The 16,733-nt window shown below is 35.7% G+C and overlaps 1 protein-coding gene and 1 long non-coding RNA gene across 2 annotated transcripts; both read right to left on the reverse strand.

The window, feature by feature from the left end:
• Positions 1 to 938: 938 nt before the first annotated feature.
• HMT-1 (Homocysteine S-methyltransferase family protein) lies at positions 939 to 4,614 on the reverse strand. The gene is made up of 7 exons (XM_007044288.3): positions 4,108 to 4,614; positions 3,836 to 3,892; positions 2,954 to 3,159; positions 2,718 to 2,847; positions 1,644 to 1,847; positions 1,433 to 1,504; positions 939 to 1,345 (listed from the first exon to the last, which is right to left on the reverse strand). Exons 1-7 carry the CDS (start codon positions 4,276 to 4,278, stop codon positions 1,202 to 1,204), a joined length of 984 nt encoding a protein of 327 aa, XP_007044350.3. The 5' UTR covers positions 4,279 to 4,614; the 3' UTR covers positions 939 to 1,201.
• Positions 4,615 to 5,315: 701 nt separating this feature from the next.
• LOC148764225 (uncharacterized) lies at positions 5,316 to 7,496 on the reverse strand. The gene is made up of 2 exons (XR_016024828.1): positions 7,424 to 7,496; positions 5,316 to 5,929 (listed from the first exon to the last, which is right to left on the reverse strand). It is a non-coding gene; the product is annotated as an uncharacterized LOC148764225 (long non-coding RNA).
• Between the last annotated feature and the right edge of the window lie 9,237 nt (positions 7,497 to 16,733).

Consider the following 16,733-nt stretch of genomic DNA (forward strand, 5'->3'; position numbering starts at 1 on the left):
AGATAGACAGGCAGATACCTTGGATCTGCTATGCTGATAAAGTCGATTGCTAGCAGCAAGGGCAAATAAATATCAGCATTCTGTGTTGATGTATAGTTTGTTTTTGGTTTATCCTAAATACTGTCCTTAATGGTGGATGAAGTCAAATTGATGGTTGAATCCATGCAACAACAAGAAATAGAGAACAAGCAAGCTGTATACCGTTCCTCAGAATGTGACTAATTGACTATCAGACATAATTACTGCTTTCTCATTTTACAGAGTTTAACGTAGTACACAAGTGGAGACGGGTACTGGGGCTCCTTGTATTTTAGCAAATTTAAGCATTTACGATATTTCAATCCGCTGGATTAGGTCAAAAAAAGTTAGCTATTCAAACTAAAGTTGAGGCTCCTTGTTTTGTCATTCTTCTTTCTAATAAATGATGAAGCTTTCAGCCTTTCTCTTTATTCTTTGGTTTTCTTATCTCTCAAGCTCAACCTGGAAAACTCAGGCATAGGCCATAGTGGAAAGGTGATGTTTCAATGTACTTGCCGTGGGAGGTTTTGCCAGTTTAAATTTCTGCCGCTCCATTGTCTTTCCTCATTTTTGTCAATTTACCAGATAAGAAAGTTGCAACCTAGCAATCTTTTTAGGCCAGAACTGATTCTGATTTAATATCATTTTGAGATTGCTCTGGGTTTATCTATGTGAGGATTTCCAGGATAAGCATGGGCAATTAAAACAGAGTAGCTCTTGTTGATGGTGTTAATGTTGACAAGCATGATCGCACGAAGTTCTTGCTGTAAACCATTGATTAAATTTCCACCGTTGAGTGTGAAATAAGAGAAGTTGGGAATCTGGAAGTTGGATCATTTGGTTTTAGTCCAAGACCTACATGCCTTGATACAACCCTTTTGGGGGCAACCTAAAACAGCTTTTCTATTAGAGTCCCTGAGTGCAATTAGAGATAAACTTCCAAGAGTTTTATTGATAAATTTAGGACTCATTTTTTTCCGAAACTAAGTAAATTTGTTGTGAGTTGGCCAGGAAGGATGAATATAGCTCCGCATCTATTAGTACAATAAAAATGGAAGAATACTGGAGAAAACTTTTAAAAGAACTAATATTGCAGCAACAAATTTAAATTACGAGTGGTAGCAGAATATATGAACTGCAGCTACTGGTAAAACTATGAGTTCCTGTCACCTATCTTCACTTGTTAAGACCTCTCTTTCAGAGCCTTGGAAATGGCTCCAACTGTGGCTGGTGTTGTCCGACAACAACCACCAATTAGTTTAGCTCCTAAGTCACGCCATCTTGCTGCGAACAACTCAAATTTGTCGTCACCGAAGCACTTTGAAGGCTGTTAATCAAAGAAGAAAGTCCATTTCAGTGGATGCAACATCTTTTTGCACAACAAACAGGAGACTATATGTAATATATAACTTACCAGCCATTTCTTAGCCCTACCATCCCATATCTCTCCGCTATTTGGATATACGACAATTGCCTTCGATGTCATCTGGAAGAATGAGAAGTTACGTTAGAATCATTTGATTACTAGTTTATCTTAGTAAAGGAACTGATTTTTATCTGAGAAAAGAGCCATTGATGCTCTTAAAATATGTTTGATTATCTGCCCATTGCTTTAAGTAATTTACCTCCTTAAATTTGCATACAAGGCTTTCAATAAAATGGGGAGGTGCACAATTTATTCCCACTGCGTTTACTTTCACGCTCTTGTTCAATATATCCAAGCACTCCTTAAAACTCTCTCCTGAGGGGGCATTCTCACCATCTACAGAACTGAAGCAGATCCATGATGGAATTTGGATGTTTTCTTCCTCAAGCAACTCAACACATGCCTGTAAGTGGAGATAGAAAGATGGCATCATGCTCTGAAGGGACAAATCAAGTCAAGAGGAAAAGGGATATAAAGAATATTGTTAAGAGCATCAAAACACCAAGGAAATTTTCACCCTGCAGCAGCTTGAAAAGAGGTTAAGTAAAATTAGATTTTTAACTCTGAATGAGTGCTTCTATATTGATCTAAGTCAATTCATTAGAGCTAATGTGTAGAGGGCTACTGATAGCATTTTGGTTGCATTTTTAATGATTGTGGTGAATCATTGCACTAAGAAAGAAAATTTTCAAACAAAATATGTGCAAAATTGAGTCATAAAGAGTAATTTGACGATTAAATTTTGAAGTCACTACGCATTAAGCAGTAAAAGTCATTACTGATTGGTTTTGATTTTGGTAAATGTTGCAGAATAAACCAAATACACTGGAAACTTGAAAAGAAAATGAAGAATGTAAGTAACTTCACACCTGTAAAACATAGTAATCTTAAAACAAGAAGTTCATTTGCATATTTCCTAATACTGCAAACAAGAGGAATCACAGAACCTGAAATGCTATTATTTTCATTTTCTTTGAATAAGGAAGAATTGAAGACAATAAAGAAAAAAAGAAATACTTCCCCTCCATAAAACCACAGGTTCTAGTTCTCCTGCCAACTTGTATGACCATAATAATCATTTGCAATTCATGAAAATGATAGTCTATTATTAGAATAGATTTGATCCAGTGCCAGCCTAGCCAAAGTGTGACATTCACTTTAGATGAAGCACAGATTGTAACCAATGTATTGTCGTTAAACAAGTCGCCATTCATGCTACATTCTCCTTCAATATATATAATAAATAAGAAATGAAGTTTGTGGAAGAACAAACCTGAGCTTCAAGTTTATTGGGAATGGTCTCAAAGGCTAGCAAATCCGGACCTGCTTTGACAAGAACTTGCAATCTTTGCCGGTGAAAATCTTTCAGCTTATCCAGATTCACTTCTGGTCCATAGCATCCACTGAAGGAAAAGACAGAGCATATGCAGATAATGTGATCACGTTAAGCTTATGAAAGATGTCTGATATCTAAAAGAATTGTAAATTAAGTTATTCAGAATTTGGAACCTGTATTCTGAACCATCAGCCAGATATGCTCCATAACTTCCAATTGAGGCTGCAACCAAAGCTCGGTTGTAGCTATTCCCAGGAACACTACCTACAGCATCCCAGAACTTGTCACGGGCTTCCACAGCCAATTGGACACTCTTTTCTAGCAATGACTCCGCTTCTTCAAGGGACAGTCCCCTGGACAGGAATCCGGGAATGGTGGCCTGTGAACATAAATTAGAGACAAATACAAGAATAGAGCACTAGGAGGACTCTCAGAAATTCAATGCAAGATAAACTCCAGCTCTTCTTTTTGGTAGCAAACACTACTAATCAGCTTCTGGAAGATTAATTACTATCATGCAAAATTAGAATTGTTTTCTTCAGTCTCCATTCTCAATTTAAGAAGAAAAAGTATTCAAATATGGAAAGGCTGAATAATAAAAATAATAATAAAAAAGGGGGTTTTGTCACTTATAATCATCTCATATATATTATTCTTCCTAATGTGAAGGTAGGAAAATTTGTACAAAGATATGTTACTTGTGTCCTCGGAATCAGTCATTGCAGGAGAACTTAAACAGATTCTATCTGCAGATTATATAGTTCACTCTCAAAATAAGGCATCTGAGAAAGATGCTGACTTATTGCATTGGAAAAGGAAACATATAGTTAGGATATCTCCTAATAATCAATTTTAAAATCAATGCCTCAACAAAGCTGTGCATATAACCCACTTATGGCTGCCTAGAAATCCCTCAAGTCCAGTTTTGATACTAGGACCTTGTTATCTTTTAAAATTAAAGGCAATTTATTGTACCAGATAATTACTGGGCATAGAGGAAAGGAAGTTCACTCAAATCAATTTTTTTTGCTCAATCTGAAATACTATTAACAAACCTGGTAAGATGAAGTAACCAAGATATCTGCACCAGCCTCAAGGTACTCCAGATGAACCTGTACATTTGAAACAAATCCACATTGATCACAACCTAAAACCAGGTTTAAAATATTATGCTCTGTTTTATAACAAATTTTCAGAAAAACCAAATAATCATAAGCTTTGTTCTTTTTTTTTTTTTTGGTTTTTTCACATGGACATTTGCAAAACACCATAGCACATTCTTCTCTCGAAGCTCAGAGAGAAAGGTCAACAAAAGACAGAAGGGCACCTGTTTAATTAGATCAGGGTCTTTAATCAAGCAAAGAGCACTCCAAAGTGGGTCATTGATGGAAGCACCATGAGTCTCAAGCTGAGTAGCAAAACCTCCATCGATCACAGCACAACCTCCAGCTTTGTCTATCAAATCTTCCAACAATGACGTTCCCTTTCCAAAACCCATCTTTTCCTTTTGTCTCTGTCTGCTTCTCCTGCAGAGTTCTTTGTCCTTGGAAATGTTGCAGAAGAAAGACAAAAAGCTTATTGGCGCCGATGACTAAAGGGTTGGCTTGTTCGGTTGCTTGGTTTACACATATGTTTCTCAACGCGGAGGAACTAGGTTTAGGACAAATTTGATTCGAATCTGATGAAAATGTTTAGGAGTTTAGGTTCTCTAAGAACAGGCAAAGAGGTTGGCCAGTTTGGTCTTTAGAGGTTAGGACCTCCTCTTTTCATTTTTCTTAGGTATTTATAGCATTGGTTGATCTTGGACTTCACCTATCGTAGTTGTTACAATACCTACCCACCGCCAATGAAGCTTCATTATCAATATAAGATCTTTGCCGTTTCCCACGCTATCTTGCTCAATATTCCATCCAGATACATTAAACAGAAGCCTTTTTCTCTTTCGAAAATTGCAAACGATAAAAATACAATTCTCTTTTGTTTTTATTATTTATCTTTAAATATATAAATACAAATGTTTCTAATATCTTGAGTTTGAAGTATTTATTACTATATATAATAAAATTATTCAAATTGATAATTTTGAAATAAAATGAAATGATTTTTTCATTTTTGTCAAAAAAATATTTATCAATATCCCTACATTATATATATCTATTACAAATGGTTTTGAAGACTTTGAAAAATCTGATCATGTTTTCAAACTTCATAAAACCTTGTATCGATTGAAACAAGCTCCTAGAGCTTGGTATGAGAGGCTTTCAAAATTTTTAGTTGAAAAAGAGTAGGATAGAGACAGCATCGATATTACATTGTTCGTTAAGAGATATCTAAATGATTTAATTGTTGTGCAAATATATGTGGATGACATTGTATTTGGTGTAACTAATGAGGCTTTATGAAAGAACTTTGCTATGGAAATGCAGGGTGAATTTGATATGAGCATGATGGGAGAGTTAAAGTACTTCCTTGGTCTTCAAATTAAATAAAGTGAGGAAAGAATCTTCATCAACCAAGAAAGATACACTCAAGATATGCTCAAGAAATTCAATATGCTGAAGCTGAAATCAATTTCCACACCAATGAGTCCATGTACCAAACTCGACTTAGATGAAAAAGGTAAGGATGTAGATCAAAAGCTTTATAGAGGTATGATCGGCTCTCTTCTCTACTTAACAGCAAGTAGACCAGATATTCAGTTTAGTGTGTGCTTGTGTGCTAGATTTCAGTCACAGCCTAAAGAATCACACCTAACAGCTGTTAAGAGAACTTTTAGATACCTCATAGACACTCAAGGACTAGGAATATTGTCACGATCCAAATTCCGGGTCATGACCGGCGTATGGGTCCAATGGACGTAATCCACTAAACCCAGGCAAGCCTATTATTTATCTTACTTATGATTCTATTTATTATCACTAAGTCCTATTTCATGACTTTGAGTCAAAATAGTGATATACATTGCCAACTTGTACTGGCATTACTCTTTTAAAATTTACATTAAGTTCATCTATACATAACAAAATAATACTCGACCTCCAGCGGAGTGATTCGGATGGATATACAGCTACCGAATGCCGAAACACCTACCAAAAGATGTACACAGATCTACAAGGACACCTCGTCCTAATTATCGGCTACCTCGTGATCTGAAAACATGAATTTGAAAATTGTGAGTATAAACCCAGTGAGTGAACAAGGAAGGGAACAAGCAACAATTAGGAAAAATTTAAAATCATGATGCACTTGTTTCAAAACAATACAATTTAGTTCATTCCTATTTAAGACCCCTCCAAACCCCAGAGTTTTTCGCTACATCGAGCATGAATTTCGATGCAGTGAAAACAAAGCAACAAGAGAAACATTTTTCCTCACTCAACAAAAAGCCATCCTGCTAAACTAATAAAATCAACCTAACATTCATGAAAATTCTCAAAGTACAATGTCTTAACTTTCATGTACATCACATCCATAAATCATTGTCCATCCATTTGCTATATCACACATATTTACATATGTATATATATATGTATATACCCATCATCATCATCACCAGCTCATCATCATCATTACCAGCTCATGCGCACTCCCTACTCGCACATGGCTGGGTCATCACCGGGTTATGCGCACTCCCTACTCGCACATAACCTGGTCATCCTCGACTTATGCGCACTCCCTACTCGCATATAGTCGAGTCAACATAATTACACAACATTATATTCAAGTGTATGTGTATATCAACATAATACAACCACATAGAAATCCATAATAACCACATTTCATAACATAAACTTTTTCTCAAAAGCTTGTTCCCAAGGCATTCATTTTCATAAAAAAAATTTATAAAATCATTCAAACACTTTGTTCAAAACAGTCATATTCCCAAAACAATTTTAATAGGCAGTCCACTCACAAATGTAGAAAATTCAGATTCCGGGTGAACTCTGACTAATAGTCCTCAGGCGTAATTCCTTTACCTTTTTCGGACGTCTCACCACCTTGACAAATAACAAAGTCGAGGAATTTACTATATTGTCCCTAAATTGATATAAATTATTTTTAATTACTAATGCTTGATATGTAAATGCAAAAATATGTCCGATTACCGTTTAATCACGGTATCGATTAAGTTCGACCGATCACCCGATTAATTAGCGATTGTGTCCAAATCACCTCCAAATTAATTCATTTCTCCTCTAATACCTTAATTTACCACATTCATTTAAATAAATCCAAATTCAGCATTAGAACCCTCACAGTTTCTTATAGAAAAATTTGGTCTTTTGGTGCACTAGCATCGAATTTTTTTTTCTACATAACTGTTTCACCTTAATTCATCATTTTCCATGCCATTTTCCTAGAAATAAAAACAATCCCCCATTGATATTCAGCCCTCATGGTTCGGCCAACAAGAAACCCTAGAGAAATTGAATATTTCTTTTGTGTTTTTGTTCATAACCATGCTTAACTATCCCTAAACACTAACATAGTCTAAAATCAAATTATTCCAACAACAATTCCTCTTCCATACCCATTTTTCAGAATTGAATTCATCATGATAACTCAATATTCAACCATGTAAATCAAGAACAAAAGCATGGGTAAGCTAGGTATCAAGGAGAATTAAAGAAATTTTAACTTACCTAGCTTGTTTCCTTGATTTTTTTCACTTTTTCTTTGAATTTCCACCTAGGTTTTCTTGTTTTTCCTTTTGTTCTTCCTTTTTTCTTGTTGCTGGATGTCTAGGCCGAATATGGTGAGGGAATTGGGGATTTAATGGGCTGATTTCTATAGAAAATAATAAAATAATCAAGCATGCCATGTGTCACATGCTTATTGGCCCAATTTTTAACTCTTTGACTTTTTCTTCTTAATTTTCCACCACAAATATTCTGGTATTTATCCAATCCTACCAGAATTAAAATCCCTTGGTCTTGACAAGTGCTGGGCTGAAAATTTTACTGATTTGCCCCCGAGATAAAAAAATTACGATTTTACCCTTATACTCCGAAATGTACCGGAATCTCATTATTTCTACTTTTCAACCTAAAATAACAATAATATTGATCAATATTAACCAAATGGGGCAAAATTGTTTAAAAAAAAAATTCGTTTAGTCCTTTAGTGGCAAAATTACCATTTTGCCCTTCTGCTCCATAAATACCGGGAATCACAATTTTTCACTACTAAACATCATTTTATACTCCAATAATCATAATTATATTTCATATAATTATTCTTGGTCAAATGTGATCAAATATTGGCTAAAAATCTCCATTTTATCATCAAATGGTAAAATGACCATTTTGTCCCTAATCAAACAATTTTCCTGATGGACTTCAAATTGAACTTTGAACTCCGAATCACTATTCTAAGTCGTTCTGTGGGTTTCAAAATTTTCAATTTCCTCTTAAAATTTCTATTTGAACTAGTTCAAGGCTCGATTTAACTTAGTTGTACCACTCGGTATAATACCGTGTTTTAATCGAGTTTGACAGGGTCTCACAAATATGGTACTCTAGAGACTCAACTCTTAGCTTAGTTCGATATTCAGATGCTGACTTTGCTGGCAGTAGAACTGATAGAAAAAGCATTAGTGGAACAAGCCAATATTTAGGAAGCATGCTTGTGTCTTGGTCCAGCAAGAAGCAAAATTTAGTAGCTTTGTCAATAGCCGAAGCAGAGTATATATCACTAGGTAGCTGTTGTGCACAAATTCTTTGGATCAAGCAACAATTAAAAGACTATGGAATAACTATGCATAACGTACCAATATACTGTGATAACACAAGTGCAATCAATATATCAAAAAACCCTGTGCAGCACTCTAAGACAAAGCACATTGAAATTAGACACCATTTTATTAGAGACCATGTAGTGAAAAATGATATTAAGATAGAATTTGTGAACACTTTACATCAATTAGCAGACATTTTTACCAAACCTCTGAATGAAGATAGATTTTGTGAGATTAAAAGAAATTTAGGGATGATTAGTATGAAGGAATTATAGGAAAACCTTTGACTCTTACATAGAAAACATAGTGCATTTAGTCGACTAAGGAAATCTTAGTCAACTAAGAGTGGTCTGACAACATTAAATAGGAAGACTCAGTCAGTTTAGAGAAAGAGGAGTAAAATGAGGTAAAAATTGGGTTTACTGGGTGCAAAAAGAATGAAAAAAAACTGCCAAAGGTAAATAACCAAAATCTTAGAGGGAATTTTGAAATTATGAAGAAATAAAAGTAGGGCAATATTTAAGGGAAGGTGAGTAGTTTTTCTAAGAAATAACTGTTGACAACCTCTCCTTTTCTCTCCCTTAAAACTCGTTGCTCTAAAAACAAAAACCCAAATCTTCTTGTTTGCCCCTGAAACTGACTCAAACCCTCACCATTAAAAAAAAAAACTTGGTCAGAAATTTTTGGAATCAAAATGGCTAGAACATCTCAAAGTAAAGAGATATAAGAAAAGAAGAAAGGGAAAAGGCCAATGGAGGAAGGAACAGGAGCGGAAAGTCTGAAGAAGAAACAGAAAATCATGCCTGCTTCAGTGAAAAAAATATCCAAGAAACTAAGAGAAAAAAAGTAAAAAACTGACAAGAAGAAAGATATAGATCCTCACTCTACAAAGGTACTAGTTCTTCTTCTTCAAAGTTCAGGAATAAGTTGCATGAATATAGGTTCAAAAATATTGAGAATGCACCAATCTCCTATGGCAAATTTATTGATTGGAAGAGTTTTGATGAAAATATAAAAATCCAGACTAGTTTATCTGAGTACTTTAATGAACTGAAACTAGAAGGTTACAACACCTTTAAGAATAGGTCTTATAGTGCAAGTCTAGTTAAAGAGTTTTATTCTAGCATTGCTTTGAAAGGAAAGGAATTAGTAGAGTTTGATGATTATGTCGAAGATGGTTTGAATGTATATTTGAATGGAAAAAAATTTGTTGTGACTGCTGAAAATTTAAGGAACCGGCTGAGAATAGAATGTAAAGAAGGTGTGTATGAGTTCCTTGAAAAATATGATCCATCCTCATTATGGGAGATCATTACCGAGAGGAAGGAAAAATATTCTTTAAAGAGCAATTCAAGTCTGATAATCAACCCTCAGATTAGGATTTTACACTATTTTATAGCAGTAAACATTCAGGGTAGAAATGGAAGCCTTAGCTACATCAGCCTCCAAGACCTTTGGTTTATGGAACATGCCTTCAATGGGGTATCTCTGAATCTGGGACGATATATGATTGAAAAAATAAGAAGTGCCTGCAGACTTGATAAGGTTAATCTACCGTATGGGAATGTCATTACATCCTTTGTACAGAAGAAGGGAATATGGGTAAAGAGGTATGATATGGACTTGATAAAAACTAGAGATCAAGCTATTTATTATGGCAGCTTGGTTAAAATGGGGTACGTGCTCGATGGGGAAAGGATCATTAAGACCTCTAAGACTGGTCCAAGAAAAAAACATAACCTACCTGCTTAACCTGAAGGAGCTTCTTCCAAATTCTCAAATGAAGTAATTTTTAATTTGCTCATGAGGATTGATGGAAAGTTGACTGACCAAGGAGAAAAGCTACAGAAATTGAAGAAAAAATCATTGAGTTGGAAAACAAGCTAAAGGAAAAGGAAAACATGGCATTTGAACCTGTGGTTGCAGACAACTCTGCAACATCTAGCACTGCACCAGCACAGTAAGGTGCTGAAGGTTCAGCTAAGCTAGCAGAAAAATCTGATCCTCATGTTGGAAGTTATGGCATTCAAGCTGAAGGTTCCACCAACAAATCTGCCAGTCTTATTCTGCAGACTGAAGACTCTCACCAAGGGGATGATCAGCCAACCAAGACACCCTCTCATGAACTTTAAAGCAAAAATGAATCAGAACAAGGGATTGAAGTGGTTGGTTCAGAAACAAAGAAACACCAGGCCTCTCTTCGAAATTCATAGGAAGTTTCCATTATGGATGTCTTCCACCAAATGGTTAAGGAGGGGCAAGCTGAAAAAGACACTGCCAAGATAGAAACTCAAAAAGATGATGGAGATGTAGGAAAAGGAAAGAAACTTGCATTAGCTCCCAAAGTAAAGGCAAAATTCGGGAAAGAAAAAGCCACTGCAGCACCACCAACTGAGGCAAAACCACCAACCAAAGGAAAAAAAACTGTGGCCACCAAGACAGTTATTCTCAAGAGAAGAAAGTTTTCCAGGTTGGCAGAGAGATCTAGACCAGTTTCAGCCTCTTCTCCTCAGAGTTCAGTCCCTGTCTCAAACAAGTCCTCATCGAAACCTTTCCCTAGAAAGTCATCACCTCTCCGAGAACCCTATCTTTTTCCTCTAAACCCTTTTTATGGCACTGAATCCTTACCCTTTGACACATCAGATGAATAGAAGCCCCTTCCTTTGATGCTGACAACAAGGGGGAGTAGAATGGCAGAACTAGAGAATTAATTTAAAAAAAAACAAAAAAAAAATGTTAGGGTGGAGGAATCAAGAACCTAGGAAAGAAAAGAAAGCAGAACCAAGAGCAGGAACTTAGAAAAATCGGAGATAAAAAGCAAAATAGTCCAGGGGTAGTTTCGAAATATTTTTTGATTAACTATTATTTGTGCCATGGTGGCACTTGAACACTTAAGTTTAATTCTGTTGTTTATATGGTTGTGTGAAATGTGAATGCTGATATGTCTATGTTGTTTAACTACTACAAATTGAAGTCTGCTGATATTTTGCTATCTTGGTATTTTTACTGTCATGAACAAAATCTGCCGATGCTATGCTGATAAATGATTTTCAATATGGCATTAAGAATAACTTCTGTTTATAAATAGATATAGATGTTGTGTATAGAATGTCAATTGAATCATGAAGGGAATAGATAAAATCTGATGACTGTATGCTGTTGACAGAACTTTGCTGAATTCTTTATGAAAATCTGTCAACATTCATTGCTGTAAATCATTCTAGATTTTTGCACATGTATATACACATATATAATCTAAGTGTACAATGTCATTCTCTCTATATGACAAGAATAAAATTTGCTGGAATAAAATAAGAAAAATATGCACACACTAAGTAGGAGCATGTACTTAAGGGGAGCAATTCTCATTTTCTGCAGAAAACTAAAAGAGTAAAAAGACACTATGCTGTTAATCAAGGAATGTTTTGTCATCATTAAAAAGGGGAAAATTGTTGGCTCCATTAGTTTTTGATGATAATAAAACATTCCCATTTATTTGTGTCTAATATCCTTACTTGAGTGTGCAAGAAAATTAATATATGAAATTAATTATTTAACTCTTCAAAGAGTATATCAAAAGAAAAAGAGGGATAAAAATAATTAGATGTAGCTGTCTAACAAGGAGGAAGCTTATTGGTGAAACAAGGAAGAATGTTGGTTGACCAAGTTTCAAATTGGAGGAATGACAGGCTGAAGAGTTTGAGAAATAGAACCAACTTAGTCGACCAAGTCAGTCGACTAAGAGCTTTCTGTCTGCAAATTGAACCAGAGCACTACAAGACAGATTAACGAATAGAACTCATCCTTAATTGTTTCCAACGGACATAAAATTGCCAAATTACCATCAGAGTTGCATCTCCAAGTATAAAAGGGTATTCTAACAATTAAAAACTAGTTTTTAGAAGCCTTGAATGAGATTTGAGCTATAGAGAGTTGAAAAATCAGAAAATTTTTACTGTACTTGTCTGCACTTAAACGCCTACTCTTTGCATTTGTATTTTGCACTCAATCTTGTACCAATCAGATCAACTAGTGATCATAGGTGCTTTCTTTTACTACTCTTCTTGTATTCTTAGAGTGAGGAAGTCACTCTAAGGGGTTGTTCAAGCTTGGGATAGCTTGATTGTTGTAGGTTGTGGTTGAGCCTTGGAAAAACCACTTTAAGTTTTAGTTTAGCTCGTGAAAAACTAATGTGAAAGGTTTTGACTGAGCCTTGAAAAGCTATTGTAAAGCTTAGTGAAAGCTTGTGAATTTCACCAGTTCTTAGTGGATTTGTTGGGAAAATCCTTGGTTGGATAATCAAGGTAGTGGATGTAGGTCTTGGACCGAACCACTCTAAATTGTTGTGCATCTTGTACTTTGTTTTTATTTTCTTTAGTTCTGGAAATTAGTTTCCAATACTGTTAAGAGCCAAATTGTGCTATTCACCCCCCCTTCTAGCACATATTATCGGGACCAACAATATATATATATATACCAACATAATATAGGAGCATATGGATTCATCATTTTTACACATTTCACATTTTCACAACATCAAAACATTTTATCAAGGGCTTGTTCCCAAGCACCCATTTTTAATGAAAAGTTGGATAAAATCATTCAAATGTTCATCCAAATACATTTACATTTCCCAAAACCATTTTGAAATGCAAGTTCACTCACCGGTCCTTGTTGACATTTTGATGGACTCTAACTTCAACTAATGTGCCGAATGGAGGTGTAGGGTTTCGTTAGAACCTATTACACACAACAACATCACAATCAACCCAACTTGGCATTAATACTATTCTAAAAGCTATTTCCTAAATCAAGTTCCACTAGTCATTTCTAACTAGCTTCCAACTACTATCAAATGACTGTTATTTGCACTACTCTAGTCATACTAAAATAAATAATCAACCTCAACAATAAAACACTCACAAATCTAATTACTAGATATCATCAACCACTAAAGAGATTAACCCTAACCCATACTCACCTTGGTGGTTTTGTTTGGACTTGTGTAGTGGGAGATATATGTGAAAAATCGAAACATATGCAAATAGAGAAATAGCCCATTATGCACCTTTCTTTGCCAATTGAAATTATTTTTGATTCTCCTCCTATAAAAACATAAAATAAATATAAAGAACATAAAACTAACATTATTAGCCACCATATCAAGATACGAGGTACTACAGCCCAAAGGTTTGGCCTAGTCTTAAAGAGACAGGACCTAGTGCCCAACTATTCATGGCATTTAGATCAATGGTGGTAGGTGACGAGACTGGGATTGTATTTGACTTCAGCTTCCATTGAAAATATGGTAAATAAAGAGAGGAAAGGAAGACCTTATAATTATATAGATATAGTTTGAAGTTTGAAGTTTGAACCTTGAGGAGACTTTAGATCTTGGAATACGGGAACGCAGGAGAGAACAAACTGCACTGCTGCGAAAAGGAATTAAGGTTGGTGGCGACAAAGACTTCGGTGCTGTCTGATTCACCAACCAAAGCAAGCTTCCCCTTACTTTGAAATATTTGCCTTCACTCTCGAAAATTAATTAAAAGATATTCTCAAAATCATTGCCTTAGCGGCAGGCTTCGAATCAGACGCATAAAGAACTCGTAGCAAATTTAAGGGGAAAAAACAATCCAAACATACTCCACGGCAAATAATACCATGTCATATTTTCTTTTGTTAAAACAAATATAATTTTTATTATGTTGTAGTGAAGCTGGCAACACGGTTTTCTCTGTAGCTTTCTCTCTTTCACGTTTTGTAGCCTGGGATGTGTACGGTGCCATTGTCAACCAAAATCCTGAAATACGGCTCCAGCTCCACCGACACAAATTATAATAATTTTTCATTTTTTTAATTCCCCAACCATTGTTTGCCAGTATTTTGTTAAGTGCAGATTGCCAAAATAGAAGAAAATAGGAAGATTGGGAAAACATCAACATGCGTACGTCGTGTCGTCCACACCAGGAAGAACGTCGCAATATCCCAGTTCTCCTTGTAATGAATTTTATATTTTGCTATAAAATTTTTTGGAGTAACTTTTATAATATTCAAAACATGAAAGGAATTATAGTGTATTAATTTATTACGAATAACAATTGTAGTAAAAATTACACGAAATTTTGCTGCAAATACATTTGGCAACATTACCATGCATAGTGCCTATGTCACGGGCTGAGTCTTGAGTAGCTAGGTAGGGCAGCAAAGAGGCAGGCTAGTAGTTTAGATAGGCCTGCAATCCACGCAAACCAACAACCTAAGTAGGCCAATCGACTGGCTTGACACACAAAAAGCTCAATCCATTCATGCGCCAAAAGGCAAAAGTGTCTGCACACCCTTTTAGTATAAATAAGTTGATGTATTTTAAATTTAAATGCATATAGTGTGAATATTCAAATTTAAATAATGTAGATGCGATGCACATTCAAATTCGAATACTTTAGTCATTTATTTTAAATTTAAATTGTAGATAAATTAGGGATTAGACATACCTATAAATATCTCCTTATGTTCATTTGTAAAGCACATCATGTTTGAGAATAAAAGCTCATTGTCTCAAGCTTTCTTCTTTTTTTCTTTATCTCTTACTTTTTTGCTACCTATTGTGTTACTTCAAGAACCTTGAGTTCTTGGCTGATTTTGGTTTCCAAGATGACTTAGGCTTGGTGTGAAGTGGATTTCAAGGTTCAAGGTCGCATGAAGTTGAGCTAAAGGTTTAGCATGTGAAAGTTGGCATCATAGCCAAGAGATTGATGGCTTTAACAACTGACCAATCTATACCCACCTAAGAGATAAGGGAGACTAAAGGTGTAGCCAAGAAAGGTAAGTCAAGTTCAAGGGACATGCTGTCCACTCTAGATGGCTAAGCTTCCAAGGTGGAGGTGGTTGTGAGTGAAATAAGAGACAAATTCAAAGAGATTGAAGCTAGCATAAAGGAGTTTGGAACTTGAGATAACGAGCTTTCATGGGTAGATGTACGCAACACTTAATTAGTCAATGGAGATACTAAACTAGTGAGACACAACACTAGAAGAGTTGGTTGAGATGTTAAGACACAAGATATGGGGGCTCAAGGATGAGCTCATTGTATACAAGGTAACCATAGAGGGGTGGTGTGCCAGTTGTCTAAATGAGAGCTCGACTAGAGGTGCCCAAGCCTAAGGAGTTTTAAGGCAAGTAAAAAACCAATGAGGTGGACAAATTCTTGTAAACTCTAGAGCAATATATTTGAGCCATATGCATCATAAAGGAAGCTTTGCGAATCAACATTGTCGATATGTACTTGGTGGACACGACTTACTATAATGGCGACATAGGTGTGATGAAAAGTTTGGAAGAATGACAATAAATGTCACAACCTAACACAGGGTCCATGACCGATGCACAAGCCGAACAAGTAAGCCCACTAGACCCAAGTAAGGCTTAGAATCCAAAATTATATAACACAAATGCAAAGGGATTTAATAACTGAATATTCATATTAAAATCCAAACATAAATACATTATCCCTAGTGCACAATCCATACAAACATTCATAAGGCCATACATTGGCCATTTAAGGCGGGTTCGTATATAACAAGCCTTACACAAGTTCATATGGCACATTGTGCCTACATACACAACAAACTAAGTGCGGAGCGGAAGCTCATGACTGACATAGCAGATGGCAACCAACTAGATGCCAAAATCGGTCAATCGCGGGATGACCTTTACCACACAGCTCTGTGGCCTATTTATCTGCACATAGTACATAAATGGATGAGTACTATAAAACTCAGTGAGTGGTGCAGATAAACAAAATCATATATAAAATATATGCATTATCCCAACATATAGATATTTAAGCAAACATCTCCAAATACAAAGCGTATCATTATCCCTAAAATCTCCAATGTGAGGACATATCATCTCCTCAATGTTTCTAAAGGTTATCACACATCATTAGGCTTACTCTTGAAGCCAATCAAAGTTATTCAAATCATTCTCCATGGCACACTTTGGTTGCCAAAGCATCACATCAGGTTCATTTAATATTTATTTAAGCCTTTCCACGGCTTTCTTATGTCATATACAAATCAAATCAACGAGTGGTTCTCCCCTGAGCACAATCAAATTATGCTTAGTGGCCAACCAGTGGAGAATCAAATCACGCTCAGGGCAAAGTCGTTGGCGGAGAACAAATCACACCCGTGCCGAAGCAACGAATGGAGAAC

The sequence above is a fragment of the Theobroma cacao genome, chromosome 2 (genome assembly GCF_053813885.1).
Source record: "Theobroma cacao isolate CCN51 chromosome 2, ASM5381388v1, whole genome shotgun sequence".
NCBI classification, from domain to species: domain Eukaryota; kingdom Viridiplantae; phylum Streptophyta; class Magnoliopsida; order Malvales; family Malvaceae; genus Theobroma; species Theobroma cacao.